This window comes from Palaemon carinicauda, chromosome 37 (assembly GCF_036898095.1).
Source record: "Palaemon carinicauda isolate YSFRI2023 chromosome 37, ASM3689809v2, whole genome shotgun sequence".
In the NCBI taxonomy this organism is placed as follows: Eukaryota; Metazoa; Arthropoda; class Malacostraca; order Decapoda; family Palaemonidae; genus Palaemon; species Palaemon carinicauda.
The window spans coordinates 29,142,023-29,163,570 of record NC_090761.1 but is presented as its reverse complement, the minus strand read 5'-3'; the positions used below and the strand labels follow the sequence as shown (position 1 = coordinate 29,163,570).

The following is a 21,548-nucleotide window of genomic DNA, read 5'->3' as shown; positions in this document are numbered from 1 at the left end:
ACTGCACCAGCCCCATGATCACTGGCATCTACTGCTACTTCAAATTCTCTGTCAAAATCTGGTGCTTTCAGCACAGGTGATAGACTTAGCAACCTCTTAAGGGAGTCAAATGCGTCTTGACAATGGTTAGACCAAACATACTTGTTATTCTTCTTGAGAAGATTAGTGAGAGGCAAGGCAATGGTAGAGTAATTCTCACAGAACTTTCTGTAATAGCCGGTCATTCCCAAGAACCGACGCAATGCTCGGCGGCTTTGCGGGACTGGAAATTGTTGAATGCTCTCAACCTTTGCTTGCACTGGGCGAACAGATCCTCGACCTACTATATGACCCAAGTAGGTGACTGTCGCCTGTCCAAAGTCACACTTGGAGAGGTTGATTGTCAAGTTGGCCTCTGCTAAACTCTGGAAAAGGGCTTTTAGTCTCTTCAGGTGTTCTTTCCAAGAGTCACTGTAGATAACAATGTCATCCATATATGCGACAACACCTTCTATGTCCTGTACCAGACTGTTGATCATCCGCTGGAATGTCGCAGGAGCATTTCTCATCCCAAACGGCATCACATTATATTCAAATAATCCTTGAGGTGTTACAAAAGCTGAAACCCTTTTGGCTCTCTCAGTGAGCGGAACACACCAATATCCCTTCAACAAATCACACTTGGTGATATATCTAGCATTCCCGATGGTATCCACGCAGTCATCAATACGTGGCAAGGGAAAAGAATCTGGCTTTGTGACGTTGTTCACCTTCCTATAGTCAGTACAGAATCTGACTCCACCATCAGGCTTTTCCACTAACACACACGGTGAACTCCACTGTGAGGAACTCTTCCTAATAATCCCATGCTCGAGCATGTAATCAATTTCTTTCCCAAGCAGTTCTCTCTTCTTTGGTGATACTCTGTACGCGTGTTGACGGACTGGGCGTGCATCTCCCACGTCCACATCATGTTCCATTACATTTGTCCGGCTGGGAACATCAGGAAACAGCACTGCGTACTCTTCCACTAAAGTTTGGACATCCTCTTGCTGCTGGGGAGCTAGATGAGAGACCTTGGTCTTGAAGTCTCTGAGAACCTCCGAATTCTTAAGTCGGGCTTCGAGTGGCATGCCCTTGAAACTGGTTTTTTCCTCTTCTTCACCAGAAGTATCCTGTTCTTCCTCCTCTTCTTTGCCTTGAGGGTTCTGTTCTTCCTCCTCTTCTGTTTGCTGTACCTGTCTCCTTATTACTGATACATGAACAGGCACAGTGACTGGTGATGGGTTTTGGGCAGTGGCATTACCACTGGTATTCCGAACAACATATGGTTTCATCATGTTGACGTGACACACCTGGTGTTCCTTTCTTCGGTCCGGTGTCCCTACCACATAATCCAATTCGCTGAGCTTCTTCACGACCTTATATGGCCCCTGGTACTTGGCCGCTAAGGGACTACCAGGCACAGGTAGAAAGATGAGCACATCATCTCCCACTTGGAATTGTCGTGCTTCTGTCCTGTTTGCTTGGTCATACTAGGCTTTCATTTTTTCTTGAGACTTCTTCATTTCCTCATGAGCCAATTGGCAGACCTCGTGCAAGCGTTGTCGGAACTTCACCACATAGTCTAGCACATTGGTACTTTGTTCCTCATGGGTCCATATCTCCCTCAAAAGTTTGAGAGGTCCACGCACTTGATGTCCAAAGACCAGCTGAAAGGGGGAAAACCCCAGAGATTCTTGCCATGAATCTCGGATAGCAAACAACAAGAACGGCACGCCTGTGTCCCAATCTCGTGTTTTCTGGTCTTCACAGTATGCACGTAATGCATTTTTGAGCGTGCCATGAAACCTTTCCAAAGCACCTTGAGACTGTGGGTGATAAGCAGAGGACATTATGTGCTGCACTCCTAACTCCTTAAGGGTGCCTTCAAAGACTTTCGACATGAAGGTACTACCTCTGTCAGTTTGAATAACCTTTGGTAACCCGAATGTGGTCACGAACTGTACCAGAGCCCGCGACACATTGGGACTCGTCGCTGTCCGCAACGGGTACGCTTCAGGGAAGCGCGTCGACGCACACATTAGCGTCAACAAATGGGTGTGGCCCTTCTTTGTCTTTGGCAGAGGTCCGACAATATCCATGATGATCTTGGAGAAGGGTTCTTCCACCACTGGGATGGGTTGCAATGGTGCCTTTCGATGATTTGGATCCTTTTTACCTATCACTTGGCACGAGTGACAACTACGGCAATATTCTGCAACTCCTCTGTTCAAATTTGGCCAATAAAATTCCTGGGAAATTTTCTCACGCGTTTTGCGGACTCCTAAATGTCCTCCCATTGGTTGTTCATGAGCCAACCTTAAAATCTCCTCTCGGTACTGTGGTGGCACTACCACCTGATATAGAATGGTCCATTCAGCATCAGCAGGCACTTTCTTAGGCCGCCATTTGTGCATTAGGACATCATCCTTTAAATAGTAACCAGAGGGTTCAGCCTCGAGTTCGCTCAGGGATCCAGCTTCATCCCTTATCTTTGCAAGTTCTGAGTCTTGTTTCTGAGCCTCAATGAGTGACTCCCTCGAGTATTCTGAACATAATAAACCAGGCTGCACCACTCCCCTGAGCATTTGGGGAAAAGTACCCACAAGCGCTCCGGTAGGAACATTATCTCTGTCCTTTTTCTGTTGAGTGGTACTAGCACGGGTAATAGCACATGCTGGATATTCATTTTGTTCAATCTTCACCTCCCCTTCATTCTTGTCAGCATGAATTTGACATGATGCTGTGCAACATCGTTGACCAGCTATGTCATTTCCTAACAATAACTGTACCCCTTGCATGGGTTCCTCATCCACCAAAGCAACTGGAAATGTACCGGAAATAAAAGAAGAGCTTAAAGTCACTGCATATAAGGGCAATTCCTCTCTTCCCTTAATGTAGCGAACCATGACAGTTTCTCCCAAGGCGGACGATTCATCGAAGGGTAAGACTGCTCTGTGCAAGACAGTCTGCTCAGCTCCAGTATCACGCATAATCCTTATCTGTACAGGCTTGGTACCTTGGTCCTGCAGAGACACAGATCCGGCATGAATGAAGGCTTCCTGTCCTTGCCTTATGGCCATGTCTCTCTTCTTCATCATCCCTTGACATGATGTCTGTCTTCTCATAACCTCATTAACATTAAGTGCTTGGTCGTCCCTCTTGTGATTTTGATAAGAGGACTTCTTTCCCCCTGGTCCATGATTTCCTTTGAGCCAGCAGCAGCTAACTTCATGTCCGAGTTTGTGACAATAGGAACACTGTCTTACTTGGGGAGCCGAAGGGTAGGCTCCATTGTTCTTACTTCCAGTGTTTTTAGCACTGCCATGTGTAGGGTTTCCGCCTGCTCCTTTCCCTGATGGAGGATACGATGGTGCCGGCCCCCTGGGGCTCCAATTACCCTAAAATGGCCTGGAAGGCTGGTTTGGCTGAAATGAAGGAGGGCACCATCTTGAGCCAGAAGAGCCCCTGATCTTTTCCTTCAGTGTATACTCATCTGCCATTATAGAAGCCTCATCAGGGTCAGTGATATTTCGATCTTCGATATATTGCCGAGTGGCTGGTGGCAACATTAGCAGAAACTGTTCTAATCCCATGAGCTCCATTATCCTGTCGAAAGTCTTGTCATTTCCAAGAGAGGCCTCCACCCACCTGTCACGGCTAATCTTCATTTGTCTCCAATATTCTGCATAGTTTTCTGATCCTTTCCTCAAGTTCCTGAACTTCTGGCGATAAGCCTCAGGCACAAGTTCGAAAGCTTTCAAGATCCATGCCTTTACCCGGCGATAATCGTGCGCAACAGGGTCGGATACCGCATTGTACGCATCCACTGCTTTCCCGGTTAACTTTATGGGCAACAGGCGAGACCAGGCGTCCTCTGGGATCTGGTAACTTTTCAGTATTCTCTCAAACGACAGGAAGAAGCCTTCAGGATTCTTTTCATCATAGGGTGGAAGGAGTCCCGCCATATCTTTTTCTGAAAATCCTCCCATGGGTTGTGCCCTTGGGGGTCTTGAATCCTGACCGTGTCTCCTCAACTGAGCTCGCAGTGAGTCAATTTCGAGCTCAGCTGCTTTAAATTTAATTCTCGTACTCAACGACTCTTCTGACCTCTGAACTACTTCATGAGATTTAACTTCAGCTGGACTTGAAGTTTGGTAGGCAGTCTGGCTTGATGACATGGCTGATGGTAACATTGGCACTGCTGCTGCTCCTCCCATAACAGAGTGTTCTCGGGTTATGGAGTGATCTTCGTCCCTATCTTCAATTGCTATCTCCAACTCACGCTCTTCCTGACGCCTATTAAATTCTCTCTCTAAGGCCTCTAGAATCTGTTGTCTTTTACCTGCATTTTGGATATTATCTGCACGTGAGCTCACTTCAAGTAGCTCTGCTGAGAAGAGTTGCCTTAACAAAAAGTCATTCGGTTCCTCTAGGAACCTAGAAACTCTATCTGAATTTTCGTCTCCCATGACTGAAACGATAGAACCTTGAACCTTGAATGTACTTACAGCTGCTTGATAAGAGAAAGAGAAAAAAAAAAAAAATCAAGACTTCTGGTCAGCCAATTTCACACTATAAAATCAACAGAATACAACAGATCAGGTTGCATAACAACCGAGATCAAAGATCACCACAATGATTTCGAAACCAAATTTCCGACCAACCGAAGAAACTCCGAAACAAAAACTGTTTCCTGAGCAATTAGCAAAAGTTAAAACAAACTATATTCCAATACAAAAGAAAATGAACAAAAGTTAAGTAAAAAAAAATATCTCCCGGACACAGGCCCCCACTTTAAAGATGTGACGTAATTGTGCAGATTACGATCTTTAAAGAAAGTATCAATCGGACTCTCCACTTGACACAGTGACTTCGTGTCAATCCAGAGCGACTAATTGACACTCAGAATTCTTTTATATGACTGAACCTGTTAATATTATTAACGGTTCAAAAATACCCGAGTTCATTTATTTATTTTGGAGCTGCACCTCGTTGGAATAGTTTTAATTCGTGTAGGAACAATTTGGTTTCTCCTTAGTCTAAATCACGGACAAAAGAAACTCTGTTGCAATAATCGAAATACAATAGTTTAATTAGGCAAAACAAAAAAAAAGAAAATGATTGTAAAACTCTTAAGGAGAAAACATACAATTGACAAGTCAAAGCAAAATGTGTTTTCGAGTTTATGGTTAATAAATCAAGAAATGATTACAGTAAAAAAAACGAAAAGACAAAAACTAAGCTTAATTCTCTCTAGCAATCCAAATACATTCAGATGCAAAAATAATAATAAAAGAAAGAAGGTATCACTTAATTTCTATTTTCCGAAATCACTCAGTATAATAAACTACAGAACATAAATGTCAAATGAATAATTATGGTAAAAGAAAAGTACACGGGTGATCACATAAAACAAAAGAAAATAATGTTGGCAATCTGTCTATGTGCCCCAGACAACAAAAGAAAAACCCTCACTTCGCACTTCAATGTTTATACAAAAAACTGTTGTTACTTGAACATAAGAAAACTTGTAAAAAAAAAAACAAGAAAAACAAAAATGATGTTGGGTGCGAATAGGTTGTCACATTATTACGAGAAAACTATTCCCCACAATTATCCCCCAGCTTCACTCCCTTGGAATTCCCATCAATGCAACTTTAAAATTTGGCACTTTTATAATTCTCTCCCTCGCACAGGTGTCAGTACTTATCTTCATAAAAACTCCGGCACAGCAGGTGTTCTTTGGGACGTCAACGCAGATTGTTCCTTTCTTCGCACTGAGTAGTGTTTTCCCTCGACTCAGGCGGAGTTCGAGCCTCCTGGAGGTTTCAGGGGGGAGAGCCTTTCCTGGGGGACGCAGGCACTGGCTGGCTCCTGGGACTTGGTGTTTCTGGTATGGCCTCCGGACTGGAACTGCCTTCTTCTCTCATTACCGGCCTTAGGCTCAGCAGTGAAATTTTTTTGGGCCATCCCCTTTTTTCTCTTGATTGAGTAATCTTGACTTCCAGGGGCAGTCTTCATGTCTTGAGGTCCAATGACATCTTTTGACCCCTCCTTCTTTTTCCGCGTGTTGGCCAATCCTGACCAGGGGTCTTCTTCTTTGTGGCACTATGCCCCGGTCTATGAGAACCTTTGTTCTCACATCTGGCTTATATCTTGTGGCTGACCTGGGAAAGAGGTGAGAATTAAGCGCCTTGACAAGTTAATAGCCTGTAGGCCCATGTAACGTAGACCAGGCCTGTTCTTAAGTTACATAGAGGGGGGAAACCCTGAGAGCAGAGCCGTTTCCAAAGAAAAACAAACTAAAAGAATTATGACTGTTAAGTTGTCCTTTGGAGGGTAGAACTCCCTCGCACAGGACTTCACAATATATATATATATATATATATATATATATATATATATATATATGTGTAAATAAATAAATAAATATATATATTTACACACACACACAGTCATACCTCTCTTCATGAAAGACTGCTTACAAAATTTTCAAGCTGCAAAACGAGATGCTAATATTTTTATGACTCACTTTACAAAAAAAGTTTCACTTTAAGAAAAGACATTTGCCAAAAAAGCCGAGAATGAAATAGTCACCCATCACAGAGTTGAAGGAAATGGATTCAGACAACAGAAAATGTAGATGTAGTCTTTAATAGAGGTAATAATAATATAACAGTACACATGGAACTTTATATTTAGTTTATGTACAGTATTATTTAACATTTATTATTACATTATGTTGTAATAACTATTTAATTTACAAGTATTAACATTTAGTTTAGGTATATTGAATGGTTCAAATGTATTTGGCTGTACAGTATTTCAAAGTGGTTATACTGTAGCTTTATTATGAGATTTAATGTGGTGTTTTGTAGGGTTTGGAATGAATTAGGCAATTTGCATGTGAAATGTGACTTACAACATGAAAAAATCACTTTACGAAAGCCACTCCAGAACTAATTAATTTCGTGTTGTGAGGCATTACTGTATATTATATTTTGTGTATACCTGTATATTTATTTATATATATATATATATATATATATATATATATATATATATATATATATAAATATATATATATATATATATATATATATATATATATATATATAAAATGTATAAAATATATATATATATATATTATATATATATATATATATGTATATATATATATATATATAACATTTTCCTAGCTCGTCAATTCATTGTTTTCTCTTCCTTCCCCTGCTTCGTTTTGAAATCTCTAAGAATCCATTCTGTTATTCGTTTTGTCCATCTATTTTCTGTCCTCACTCTATGTCCTGTCCACTTTTGTTATTAGAATTCCGTTGGTATGATTAGTCATTAGATATAATTCAACACTGTTAGTATTGGTATTAATTTTTTTTCCCCCCAAGATATTACAGTTTTGAAGTGATTAAAAGTTTTTTTGTCTTTTTCAGTACCAATCATTGTTGCCATTAACAAGATAGATAAGCCAGAAGCAGATGTTGTAAGTACTTTTATTATAGAGTTTCTTATCCTATATTGTTTTAGTTAAATTAAGTGTTATTTTAATGATTCTTACCTGTAATTAATTATTTGAAAGGAAATAATTCTACCATACAGAAAAATATTATTTCGCCTACAAAATTATTTCAATAATTACCTGAGTCTCACATTGTTTACTTCTCAAAGTGAGCAATTCTCAACCTTATGACTAATAAAAGATATTGAAATCAAGATATGCCACGATAAGATCATTTTAATACTAGAATTCATTACTTCTATATACACCTGTATCTTCTTGACCATAAACTGAAAATGGAAATACTGTATCTCTCAACATCCTACATTGTCTTCCTCAAGAAAGCGCCCAGCATGGGAACCTTGTACGATATTGTGAATTTGAAATTATTCCTGTTGTCCAAAATCAGAGTTTATTTCCCTATCTCATAATATTGAAATTGATATAGACCTCTAGATAAATACAAAACCACTTGAGATTAAGGATGGGCATAAGGTAAAATGCTAATAAATATCAAAAGGATAAATTTTATTATAAAAGATTCTGATTAGTTTAATAAATATTAGCTACAAGTGGTCATTGCAGACTAACACACATTCTAGGTGATGGGAAACTTGATCACAAAACCAAAAGAGAATCCTTAACACCTTCGCTATAATGACGTTCTACGTCGAAAACATGCCTACAGACGGTGACGTTCGGATACATGGTTGGTTTGAAAACGTTGGCCCGTGAGAACTGAGAATACTTATCATAAAACCACAAATAAGGGACTTTTCATTTAATAGGTTCTACGGTGTCTTTGGTTTAGTAGGGAAATTTGATGAAATACTAGCGGTCGGTTTTAAAACATTGGCCCGTGAGACTGAGAATAGGTGATTTTTTATTTGATAGGTAGGTTGTCTGTAGTTTGGTAGGGAAATTTGATAAAATTCTAAATGAAGGTTTTTATTTTTATGGAAAATTATTAAGCATTCCATAATTAAGGTTAAAAGGAAACATTGATAATGTTTATAAAATAAGGTGTATCAAGTTATTTTGAGTGTGAATTAATTTTAGAATTAGTTATACTGTATTTTATATTTCTGCATCATATAAAAACCTTCAAAAGAGTGTGGGAATTAACAAGATGTGTACCAGGTGAATGTATTGAAATAAAATTTTGATAAAATTTATATGACACTCCCTCTACCCCACTTTTAGTAATGTCACGATGACTCTGATAATATAATATTGCTGGGTATAACTCTGTATGGTTAATGTTCCTCTCGTGGTACTTTCTATCCACTAGGCATCAGAGTGGGGGAGGAGGGAATGGAGAATACTTGTGCTTCTTTATTAGAGGAAGGGCAGCCTGTGGTTTAAATGATTTATGGCTCCTCATATATGTGCCAATTTTCAGTGGATGGTGACTGCCACTGTTTCATGACGAGAAATGGAATGCATGTCTTTCTATGGATTTCTGCACAATAGCCATATTTTGGCGTTGACAGCTTCCCTCTCCACTTTTTCGTGGAACCATGAAATGGTGGCAGCAACTGTCCACTGAAAATTGGCCTGTGTATGGCGGCTATAAATCATGCTGGATATTGATATAACAAATTCTATTATTAAGATTCCATTACTATCAGAAAAAAAATATAATATACTGTAGACATTTTGAAAAGTGTGATTGGTTTTGTAGATTACTTTTTTATGAAACATTGCTTTCAGGAAAATTGTTTATAAAGAGTAATCAAAATAAAACAGTCTATGAAATTCTGTAAAGGTTGTGTATGCAAGGTAAAAGCTTCAGTTTATTTTTGTATGTTTAGGAACGTTGTCGACAAATGCTGCTTAATTGTGGTCTGCAACTTGAAGATCAAGGAGGAGATGTGCAAGCAGTTCCAGTATCAGCTATAAAAGGACAAAATCTTGGTGTTCTCATCGAAGCTTTAGCTACCGAAGCAGAACTTCTCAATCTACGTGCAGACCCAAAAGGCCTTGTTGAAGCATCAGTCGTTGAAGCCAGAACGGATCCTGGTCGAGGGAAGGTTAGTAGAAGCGAAATGTTAATTTGAACTTAATACTAAAATGTCAACTCACGATAGAGTTCAGGTGATCAAGGTAATTGAAGAACTTTAAAAGTGACTTTGGCACCAGGCTGTACAACAAATATTTATTGATATCTTTCAAATACAGTAGTAATATGGTAGTAGGTTGGCCAGGGCACCAGCCACCCGTTGAGATACTACCGCTAGAGAGTTATGGGGTGCTTTGACTGGCCAGACAGTACTATATTGGATCCTTCTCTTTGGTTACGGTTCATTTTCCCTTTGCCTACACGTACACCGAATAGTGTGGCCTATTCTTTACATATTCGTCTCTGTCCTCATACACCGTACAACATTGAGATTACCAAAAAATTCTTTTTCACCCAAGGGGTTAACTACTGCACTGTAATTGTTCAGTGGCCACTTTCCTCTTGGTAAGAGTAGAAGGGACTCTTAAGCTATGGTAAGCAGCCCTTCTATGAGAAGGGCACTCCAAAATCAAACCATTGTTCTCTAGTCCTTGGGAAGTGCCATAGTCTTTGTACTATGGTCTTCAACTGTCTTGGGGTTGAGTTCTCTTGCTTGAGGGTACACTATGGCACACTATTCTATCTTATTTCTCTTCCTTTTATTTGGTTTAAGTTTTTATAGTTTATATAGGAGATATTTATTCACTGTGCTTATAGCATCCTGCTTTTCAAACAAGGGTTGTAGCCTAGCAAGTAATAATAATACTAATAATAATGATAGAGAATCTATAAAAAGTACCTATCGACGGGAAGAATTGATATACAGTGAATCTTAATATTAAATGAACTAATTCTGCTGTGAGGGTTATTGATTAAATTAACCTTTTGGCAAAATTAGGGAAGCAATCTTAAACTTTTTAGTTTTAGTACCTTACATCCCATGGACTGAGAGAGTAGTAAATAAGGAGGTATTTAGACAAGTGAATCAGGAGAGATCACTTCTAAAAGTGATAAGGAAGAGGCAGATGGAATTTATAGGGTGTGTAATAAGAAGAGAAAAGATTGAACTTTTTTGCCTTATGGGAAAGATAGAGGGGAGAGGAGCAAGAGGCCAGCAAAAGAAAAAGTTTTTGGGCAGCTTACTGGAGGATGTAATTGAGAATGTAACAGCTGGACAATTTATACAGAGAGCTAGAGACAGGATCAGGCGGAGGCAATTGACATCCCGCATCGAAGACATGGCACCTCAATAGATAGATAAGTAGACATCACGTCTTAAGACTAAATAAAATACAAAAATGCATTCTTTTTCCTTAACATAGCAAATCCATTACTGAGTTGCTCAAACATGCTTATCCATTAACTTATTTCACAAAATTTTTTAAGTAAAATAAAAAAACCCATTTTATGGGTTTTTTTCTGTTTTACCATTTTTCACCAAATTTTACCTTTTGAATGAGGCTCAAATGCATTTACTGAAACAGGTTGTATATCAATCAATCTATCCCACTGTCCTTTAGTTAATTCTTTCAAGATTCAAAGCATTGACTACCTGTAATTTTTAAGCGATTTTATTTTCGTCATTTATAGGCAGTGTCAATCAATCGATCAGTCACATATTTCATAATCGCGATTTTATTTTCGTCATTTATAGGCAGTGTCGAAGAATCAATCAGTCATATATTTCATAATCCACTGGAGTTTGACTGAAGGACATTTATACTTGAATAATTTTCTTTTCATAGGAATGCATTTTTAAACTAGCCACCCATTGAGATACTACCACTAGAGAGTTATGGGGGGTCTTTTGACAGGCAAGATTGTACTACATTGGATCTTTCTCTCTGTTTATGGTTAATTTTTCCATTGCCTACACACACACTCAGAATAGTCTGGCCTATTCTTTACACATTCTCCTCTGTCCTCATACACCTGATAATGCTGAGATTATCAAACTATTCTTCTTCACCCATGTGGTTACTGCACTGTAATTGTTCAGTGGCCACTCTCCTCTTGTTAAGGGTAGAAGAAACTCTTTAGCTATGGACAGCAGCTCTTCTAGGAGAAGGACACTCCAAAATCAAACCATTGTTCTCTATTCTTGGGTAGTGCCACAGCCTCTGTACCATGGTCTTCCACTGTCTTGGGTTAGAGTTCTCTTGCTTGAGGGTACACTCAGGCATGCTGTTCTGTCTTGTTTCTCTTCCTCTTGTTTTGTTCAAGTTTACATATTTTATACAGTAGATATTTATTTTAATGTTAGTGTTCTTAAAATATTTTATTTTTCCTTGTTTCCTTTCCTCACGGGGCTATTTTCCCTGTTGGAGCTCCTGCGCTTATAGCATCCTGCTTTTCCAACTAGGGTTGTAGCTTAGCAAGTAATCATAATAATGATAATAATTAAGTTTTTACTTAATTAGGAATATCATGTTTATCTATATTAGAACTAAGGATTTTTCTTATTCTTTATACAAGACTTTCATTTCTAAAGCTGTGCATAAAGGGTTCTAGTTGTTAATTCTACCCCTAAAGAACATTTAGTATGTTCTTACAAACTACAGTACTATATTGTAGGTCTTAAATAATAATGGATGACATCATTATTTATGGCCCCTGTGGCCGCAGGGGCATATGAAAATTGGAATAGCGCCAACGTTATCCCTGCGTGTCGTAAGAGGCGACTAAAAGGGACGGGACGAGGGGGCTGGGAACCCCCTCTCCTGTATCTAGATCCTGTGAGACAGCAACAAAGAGATGGAGCTGGGGGGGAGAGTGACTGCTCCCCGCACTCTAGTTTTGGGGTGTTTGAATGTGCGTGGATGTAGTACGATAGAAAGTAAAAGATGTGAAATTGGAAGTAAGTTTAGGAATAGAAGGATGGATGTATTGGCCTTGTGTGAGACGAAGATAAAAGGAAAGGGTGAAGTGATGTTTGGTGAAATGTCGGGTAGAGTGTCTGGGATTGAAAGGGGAAGAGCGAGAGAGGGTGTGGCTTTATTGCTGAGTGAATGGATGACAGGTAAAGTAGTGGAATGGAAGGAGATATCATCTAGGTTAATGTGGGTAAGGGTTAGGTTGGGTAGAGAATGTTGGGCGTTTGTCAGTGCGTATGGGCCAGGTAGTGAGAAAAGTGAAGAAGAGCAGAATGAGTTCTGGAATGAATTAACTAGGTGTGTAGAAGGACTGGGTAGAAAGAATTATGTAGTTGTCATGGAGAGGTAGAAGGTGTCATTGGGAAGTATGGCGTACCAGGTGAAAATGAGAGTGGTGAGAGCCTGGTGGATATGTGTGTTGAGCAAGAGATGGTGATAAGTAATAGCTTTTTCAAAAAGAAAGATAAAAATAAGTATACATGGGTAAGAATGGCAAATGGAAGAGTAGTAGAAAGGGCATTAATGGATTATGTGTTGATAACTAAAAGAATGTTTGGAAGATTGAAAGACGTGCACGTGTTTAGGGGTATGGCTAACGGTATGTCTGACCATTTTTTGGTGGAAGGAAAATTAGTTGTAGCAAAAGAGTGGGGGAATAGAGTAGGTGAATGTAAAAGGGAGCTAGTGAGGGTTGAAGAGCTAATAAAACCGGGGGTTAAAAAGTAAATATCAGGAAAGGTTGAAAATGACATATGACGAAGTGAAAGTAAGAGAAACTGGCAATTTAGAGGAGGAGTGGAAGTTAGTAAAAGGAAATTTTGTTGGGATTGCAAGTGATGTGTGTGGCAAGAAGGTTGTTGGAGGCAGCATGAGGAAGGGCAGTGAATGGTGCAATGAAGGAGTGAAGGTAAAAGTGGAAGAGAAAAAGAGGGCTTTTGAAGAATGGCTGCAGAGTAATAGTGTAGAGAAGTATGAAAAATATGAAAAATGTGGAAGTAAAGCGCAAGGTACGTGAGGCAAAGAGGGCAGCTGACCTGAGGTGGGGTCAGGGATTGGGTCATTCATATGAAGAGAATAAGAAGTAGTTTTGGAAAGAAGTGAAGAGAGTAAGGAAGGCTCGCTCAAGAATTGAAGAGACAGTGAAAGATGGAAATGGGAGGTTGTTAAAAGGAGAGGAGGCAAGGAAAAGATGGGCGGAATATTTTGAAAGTTTACTGAATGTTGAGGATAATAGGGAGGCAGATATAATTGCTGTTGCAGGTGTTGAGGTGCCAGTGATGGGAGATGAGAATGAGAGAGAGATTACAATAGATGAAGTGAGGAGTGCACTAGATGAAACGAGAGTAGGAAAAGCGTCTGATATGGATGGTGTGAGAGCTGAGATGTTGAAGGAAGGGGGTGTGACTGTACTTGAATGGTTGGTGAGATTGTTTAATGTGTGTTTTATGTTGTCAATGGTACCAGTAGATTGGGTTTGTGCATGTATTGTGCCACTATATAAGGGTAAGGGAGATGTGCATGAGTGTTGTAATTCAAGAGGTATTAGTTTGTTAAGCGTAGTTGGAAAAGTGTATGGTAGAGTAATGATTAGTAGGATCAAGGATAAAACAGAGAATGCAATCTTAGAAATACAGGGTGGTTTTAGAAGAGGTAGGGGTTGTATGAATCAGATTTTTACAGTAAGGCAGATATGCGAGAAATATTTAGCAAAAGGTAAGGAGGTGTATGTTGCGTTTATGGATCTGGAGAAAGCGTATGATAGAGTTGATAGGGAAGCAATGTGGAATGTGATGAGGTTATATGGAGTTGGTGGAAAGTTGTTGCAAGCAGTAAAAAGTTTCTACAAAGGTAGTAAAGCATGTGTTAGGATAGGAAATGAAGTGAGTGATTGGTTTCCGGTGAGAGTGGGGCTGAGACAGGGATGTGTGATGTCACCGTGGTTGTTTAACTTGTATGTTGATGGAGTGGTGAGAGAGGTGAATGCTCGAGTGCTTGGACGAGGATTAAAACTGGTAGACGAGAATGACCATGAATGGGAGGTAAATCAGTTGTTGTTTGCGGATGATACTGTACTGGTTGCAGACACAGAAGAGAAGCTTTGCCGATTAGTGACAGAATTTGGAAGAGTGTGTGAGAGAAGGAAGTTGAGAGTTAATGTGGGGAAGAGTAAGGTTATGAGATGTACGAGAAGGGAAGGTGGTGCAAGGTTGAATGTCATGTTGAATGGAGAGTTACTTGAGGAAGTGGATCAGTTCAAGTACTTGGGGTCTGTTGTTGCAGCAAATGGTGGAGTGGAAGCAGATGTACGTCAGAGAGTGAATGAAGGTTGCAAAGCGTTGGGGGCAGTTAAGGGAGTAGTAAAAAATAGAGGGTTGGGCATGAATGTAAAAAGAGTTCTATATGAGAAAGTGATTGTACCAACTGTGATGTATGGATCGGAGTTGTGGGGAATGAAAGTGACGGAGAGACAGAAATTGAATGTGTTTGAGATGAAGTGTCTAAGGAGTATGGCTGGTGTATCTCGAGTAGATAGGGTTAGGAACGAAGTGGTGAGAGTGAGAACGGGTGTAAGAAATGAGTTAGCAGCTAGAGTGTATATGAATGTGTTGAGGTGGTTTGGCCATGTTGAGAGAATGGAAAATGGCTGTCTGCTAAAGAAGGTGATGAATGCAAGAGTTGATGGGAGAAGTACAAGAGGAAGGCCAAGGTTTGGGTGGATGGATGGAGTGAAGAAAGCTCTGGGTGATAGGAGGATAGATGTGAGAGAGGCAAGAGAGCGTGCTAGAAATAGGAATGAATGGCGAGCGATTGTGATGCAGTTCCGGTAGGCCCTGCTGCTGCCTCCGATGCCTTAGATGACCGCGGAGGTAGCAGCAGTAGGGGATTCAGCATTATGAAGCTTCATCTGTGGTGGATAATGTGGGAGGGTGGGCTGTGGCACCCTAGCAGTACCAGGTGAACTCGGTTGAGTCCCTTGTTAGGCTGGAGGAACGTAGAGAGTAGAGGTCCCCTTTTTTGTTTTGTTTCATTTGTTGATGTCGGCTACCCCCCAAAATTGGGGAAGTGCCTTGGTATATGTATGTATCATTATCTATATGAAAGCCCTTGTGCATCATGTACTATAGTCCATTTCTCTTAGCGATGCATATTTGCACCGACTCGCAGCGGTGCCCTTTTAGTTCAGAAAAGTTTCCTGATCGCTGATTGGTTAGAATTATCTTGTCCAACCAATCAGCGATCCGGAAACTTTTCCGAGCTAAAAGGGCACCGCCGCGAGTCGGTGCAAATATGCATCGCTAAAAGAAATGGACTATAGTACATATTGCAGATTAATTATGAGTGGCAGTAAATATGGTCACATAGCATTTGCAGTAAGACCTTAACACTAGTGGGTTTGACATTTGCAAATTTTATTATTTGCAGGGAGGCCATGGAAATCCATAAAACAATATTTATGGGTATTTATTTGCCATTTTTGTACCTCCAAATACAAAAGAGACCTTGATAGAAGAAATAGAAAGGAATTCTGCTATACAAGAGATTGAAAATTCACTTTATAACATTATCAATTTCATGGAGGAGAAAGATCCCACAGTGGATGACATCGGAGATAAAAGAAATTGGAAATGGCTTTCCAGAAATAGCGACCCTGCATGGCGGGGAAAGCTTTAGTCGAAGAAGAAGACTACAGTATTATCAATTTCATAAAAGTACCAGTCTCAACTGGTATATATAACTAAAAATGGTTTTCTGTATTTAGTATTATATAATTCAATGTTTTTATATCTTTGTAAGTTAAGGTGCATTCATTCTTATATAATTGTAAATGCACCTTAAGTGAAAGGACAAAGATTTATCGAGGTATATAAGACCAAATACTGCACAACATACTCAGTTATATAAATGGGAAAGTGAGTGGACTCTGATACTGTTATGTAAGTGAATTTTCAAGCCATTATATAATAATGGCTCTTTGTTGTTTCCAACAAAGGCTATTCTATATTTGGTATTGTGTAACTGAATGCTTTCCTGTATTTGAAGTTTTATATCTATGAATCATCGTCATCGTCTCCTACACCTATTGATGAAAAGGGCCTCAGTTAGATTTCGCCAGTTGTCTCTATCTTGAGCTTTTAAATCAATGCTTCTCCATTCATCATCTCTTACTTCATGCCTCTATCTTGAGCTTTTAATCAATACTTCTCCATTCATTATCTCCTACTTCATGCTTCATAGTACTCAGTCATGTAGGCCTGGGTCTTCCAACACTTCTAGTGCCTTGTGGAGCCCAGTTAAAAATTTGGTGAACTAATCTCTCTTGGGGAGAAGTATTATTTTTGTCTTCTCAAAGTTTTTCTAGTGGCATAAAGGATGCCAGTAATTATTAGTGGCTTATACACATTTATTGGTGTTTCTGTTACCTAAACCCAACTAATATAAAGGTTTGACTATTTCAAGGTAATAAATATCTATTAAATCAAGAGTGAATGTTCCTGTTATTAGTTTATAGCCAAATTTCTGTTAGTAATCTGTTGATTTCTTACATTTAACAGGTAGCAACTTGCATTATTCAGCGAGGTACTCTAAGAAAAGGTGCTGTGTTAGTTGCAGGCACTGCTTGGGCAAAGGTTCGCAATATGTTCTCTGACTCAGGAAAACCCCTGAAGGAAGCCCCTCCAGCTACTCCAGTTCAGGTAATAAACTTTTTCAACTGTAGTTTAAGGTAATCCTTATCTTAGAAGACCAACTCATTAAACCTGTTGACTTTTCTGATAGTACAACCTAGTACTGTATGTAGCATTTCATTTTTATTGAAGTATGGAATTCATAAACAATTCTTGTGATGTTTAGAAATATACTCGTTTTCGTTTAGAGGTTGTATAAAAATTTGATTAAATACAATAGAGATATGGAAGAAGTTTTTCAAATCATACTTTGGTGTTTGTATCAATTGCAAACATTTTATATTGACCTGTTGTGATATTGCATTTTCTTAGTGATATTTTATTCCCTTTAAATATATTGTCTGTGATTGTATTCCTTTGTAATTTAAATGAAGTAGCAGTACTTTCAGTATATCAGACATTATTGGCCTCGCCATTTTATTGATTTTTCAGCTGTTAGCTATGTAAAGGTATGAAAGTATTTATATCTTGATTTATATTTGCTAATTTAATTAGAATTAATCCCTTAAATTATTTTTCTTTCATGTACCATTTGGTTTATCAAACCCTATTGAGGTACATATTCACATAAACAAGAATCTTAGATCATGTTACAAGTTCCAATATTGGTCACTGAAGCTTTTTTCACCTCCACCAACGAAGTTGAAAGGACGTTGTTTTCGCCCCTGTTTATGTGTTTGTGTGTCTGTGGGTGAACAGCTTCCTGGCCACAATTTCAATTGTAGAGCAATGAAACTTGCAGGGGTTAATTGTTATCTTAAAAGCTGAAAATTATTAAATTTGGAAGGTCAAGGTCAAAGGTCAAGGTCACAGTCAAGCAAAATGTCCAATTCACATAATCAGCCTTAAGTTTGGACATCATTGTCACAGAGACCTCAAACTTGGTCCACATTTTAGTGTATGAAAATCCACGCCAATTTATAAAAGTTAAGGTCAAAGGCCAATGTCAAGGTCGAGAAATAAACTGCTGCGGCGGAGATCTGTGCTCTACTGAGTGCTCCTCTAGTTTCTATTAGTGTTCGAAGTTGGTTAAAAACCACAGTTTAGTCCCTAACAGAGGCTATGTTTTTACCAACTTCATTAATCAAGAGATGAATAGCAAAGCAGACATATACTGTCTGGTTTATTGGTAGTTTTCGTGTGACCAGCAGACCAGGGTTGTAGCAAATGTATCACTATCATTGGCCTTTGGCTCTTTGATGAGCAATTATTCTCTGCATTGTATTAGATTTCCATAGTAATTGCTTACTTTACAAGTCATTGTTCATTTACTAAAAAATCCTCTTTTTCAATATTAAACTTACCCGATAATCATGTAGCTGTCAACTCCGTTGCCCGACAGAATTCTATGGAGGGATACGCCAGCTATCACAATACTAGAAGGGGGTGTACTTACCAGCGCCACCTGTGGCCAGGTACTATAGTACTTCTTGTTGACACCTCCTCAATTTTTCCTCTGTCGTGCTTCCGGCAAGACGTTCTGGGATACGCTTATGATCTTCGAGTATTTTCACGGCTTTTGGTGAAGTATTCTCTCAGATTTCGGCTGTCGCTTTACTGGAAAACTTCTATATTAGCTTAGATAGCTATTATTTAGTCCTGATTTAACGGTTAACGATCTTTTGCTTGATTTTGAAACCCCACTTGGCTAACTCTTTTGATTCAAGATGTCTGACATTTCACAAGCCCCCACCCATAGACGATGTAGGTCTTGTAATAGGCGTATTCCGAAGGCCTCGGTAGATCCTCACACCGCTTGTTCTGACTGTAGGGAAAGGCCCTGTCAGTTAGAAGATCGATGTGAGGAATGCGCCGGACTTTCGGAACTTGATTTTGTCCGTCTTCTTAAGTACTCAACCAAGTTAGAGAGAGAGAGAGTTAGGAGGAGTTCTTCTCACTCTTCACTTTTTTCCTCACCTCATGATCCCCTACCTTTTCCTACCCCTGTAGTGGCTACCCCCAAACCTACTATTTGCCCTCAGCCTGATATGTCTGTTGTTTTGCGTGCCATTCAGGCCTTAGGCGATAAAGTAGAGTCAGTGGTAAGTGATCATAAGTCTCTTATGGCCGAAGTCAAGGAGCTTAAGGTCAAGAGTGCAGTGGGTGGAATTAGTGCCAGTGCTGTGACGAGTGCCAGTGTCAGTGCAGTGCCAAGTGCTAGTGTCAGTGTCAGTGTGGTGCGTGAGGATACTTCTGTGCGTGCCAGTCGTCCTCCCAGTCCGGGACCTCTTGCAAGCTCCCAAGCCCAGGGGAGAAGCAATGTCGAAGGGCAAAAGGGTTCGGCAGGCCTTGATCGGCGCACAGAAGTATCCTCGGTGGTTGCGGGCGTGTCTTCCAGAGACCGTCACTCCCACCTGCAGACGATTGAGCCCGTCTTTTACTCGTCTGCTGAGCATTTGTCAGGGAAGAAACGCTGGACTCAGGTCTCGAGACCACTCAAACGCAGAGTCCAGACCTCAAGAACTCAACCGGGCTGCAGTCATTGGATCAGCTCTGACTCGCCGCAGTCATCAGTTGAATGCACTCCGCCTAAGAGGAGTAAGGTTCTGCCACAACAGATCTCTGCTGTTAAGGCTTTACCTCAGCAGACCTTAGTGTCTGCCGACCCCAAGTTGACTCTACTGCAGTCCATGCAGTCACAACTTGCGGTCTTGATGCGTGAGTGTCAGGCTGAGCAGGTTACACCTCCTCCTGCGATCGCTCCGCCTGACCGCAGTACTGCCTGCCAGGCGTACGATGTTGAGGCTCCTCAGAATACCTTAGCACGTTCTGAGTTTACTGTTTCCAGTGGTGTGCAGCTCCCTCCGCCTTCCTTAAGGCAACCTCAGCAATGGGAACAGGAAGATCATTCCTTACTTCCTCCGCTTCCACTTGCAGTTCCACCAGTGAGGCAACACTCTCTTGAGGTACAACAACCTCTCCCATCCATGAGTCAGTCTCCTCAGCTCTCGCTGCAGCGAGCTCAACCCTCCTCAAGGCAACCACAACACCTTAGCCTTGCGCCTCAGGAGCCTCAACTCGCGAGACAATTACTGTGTTCTGCGCAGCCACTACCTCATCGCTCTCAGCCCACACCTCAGGAACCTCAACTCGTTCCTCAGGAACTTGCTACTGCGCATCCGCCTTCCGCTCAGCAACCGCAACCCTTGAGTTCAGTCACTCATGCTAGGAGTCAGCCTCCTCCACCCATGCGCCTACCTTCTGCTACTTCTTTTGATCAGCCCTTGCAGTCTGAGCCTCAGGTGTTCCCTCAACAGAGTCTTGAAGAGGAAACCACTAATATTGTTGTTCCAGCTCGTGCTGACTCTGCCGTTCAGCATACCTTTCCGATCTCTTCGCTACACTCTGGTGATGAGGCGTCTGATGATGAGGCGGCACACCTGGATCCCTCATCAGACGTGGATGAATCCAAGTCTTCTCCACCTTTTATTGACTTTCGTAAGGTCTTGGCTCTGTTTAGGGAGGTTTACCCAGACCACTTTGTCTCTGCTATTCCCCGCTCTCCGCCATCTGAGTTTTCGCTGGGCATGCAGCCAGCTAAGTCTACCTATACTAAGCTAGTCCTAGCAAGGTCCTCTAAGAGAGCGTTAAGGATCTTAGGGGAGTGGTTGCAGACTAAGCAACACCTTGGAAAGACTTCATTCATGTTTCCTCCGACTAAGCTCACTTCTAAAGCGGGCGTTTGGTATGCCACAGGAGAGGAACCAGGCTTGGGAGTACCTGCCTCTGCCCAGGCTGACTTCTCAAGTCTGGTAGACTCGCCTCGTAGAACAGCAATGAGGCGCTCTAAGGTTTGCTGGACCTTCTCAGACCTTGATCACTTCCTGAAGGGTGTTTTTAGAGCATTTGAGATGTTCAACTTCCTAGACTGGTGCCTGGGGGCCCTCAGCAAGAAGACCTCCCCTGCGGACAAGGATTCTGCCATGCTATTAATGTCCTGCATGGATAAGGCCATTAGAGATGGATCTGGCGAGCTTGCGTCGATGTTTGTGTCAGGGGTTCTTAAGAAAAGGGAACAGCTATGTACCTTCCTTTCCTCCAGCATTACACCTTGTCAAAGGTCTCAACTCCTTTTCGCTCCGCTCTCGAAGTTCCTCTTCCCCGAAGAGCTGGTTAAGGACTTGTCTGCTGCCCTGATACAAAAGGACACACATGATCTTGTAGCCTCATCGGCTCGTAAGACTAAGGTTGCTACCTCAGTCCCCAGGACTTATCGCACCCCAGTGGCTGATACTCCTGCTACGAGGTTCATACCGCCCTTTCGTGGTAGAGCCCCCAGCCGAGGAAGCTCCCGTCCAGACTCTTCCAGGAGCAAGTCTAGGAAAGGTTCCAAGGCTTCTAAAGGAAAAAACTGACTCTCCGCATCTCCAGACAGCAGTAGGAGCCAGACTCAAGAGCTTCTGGCAAGCCTGGGAAAAGAGAGGTGCAGACGCCCAGTCTGTCAGTTGGCT

The 21,548-nt window shown here is 40.9% G+C and overlaps 1 protein-coding gene across 1 annotated transcript in view; it reads left to right on the top strand.

Moving 5' to 3' along the window:
* Positions 1-21,548, top strand: part of mIF2 (mitochondrial translation initiation factor 2) — a 168,436-nt gene that overhangs the window by 81,137 nt on the left and 65,751 nt on the right. The window contains exons 7-9 of the mRNA XM_068360953.1: positions 7,473-7,522; positions 9,352-9,570; positions 16,966-17,106. Coding sequence (XP_068217054.1) covers positions 7,473-7,522; positions 9,352-9,570; positions 16,966-17,106 — 410 coding nt within the window. The remainder of the gene's footprint in view (positions 1-7,472; positions 7,523-9,351; positions 9,571-16,965; positions 17,107-21,548) is intronic.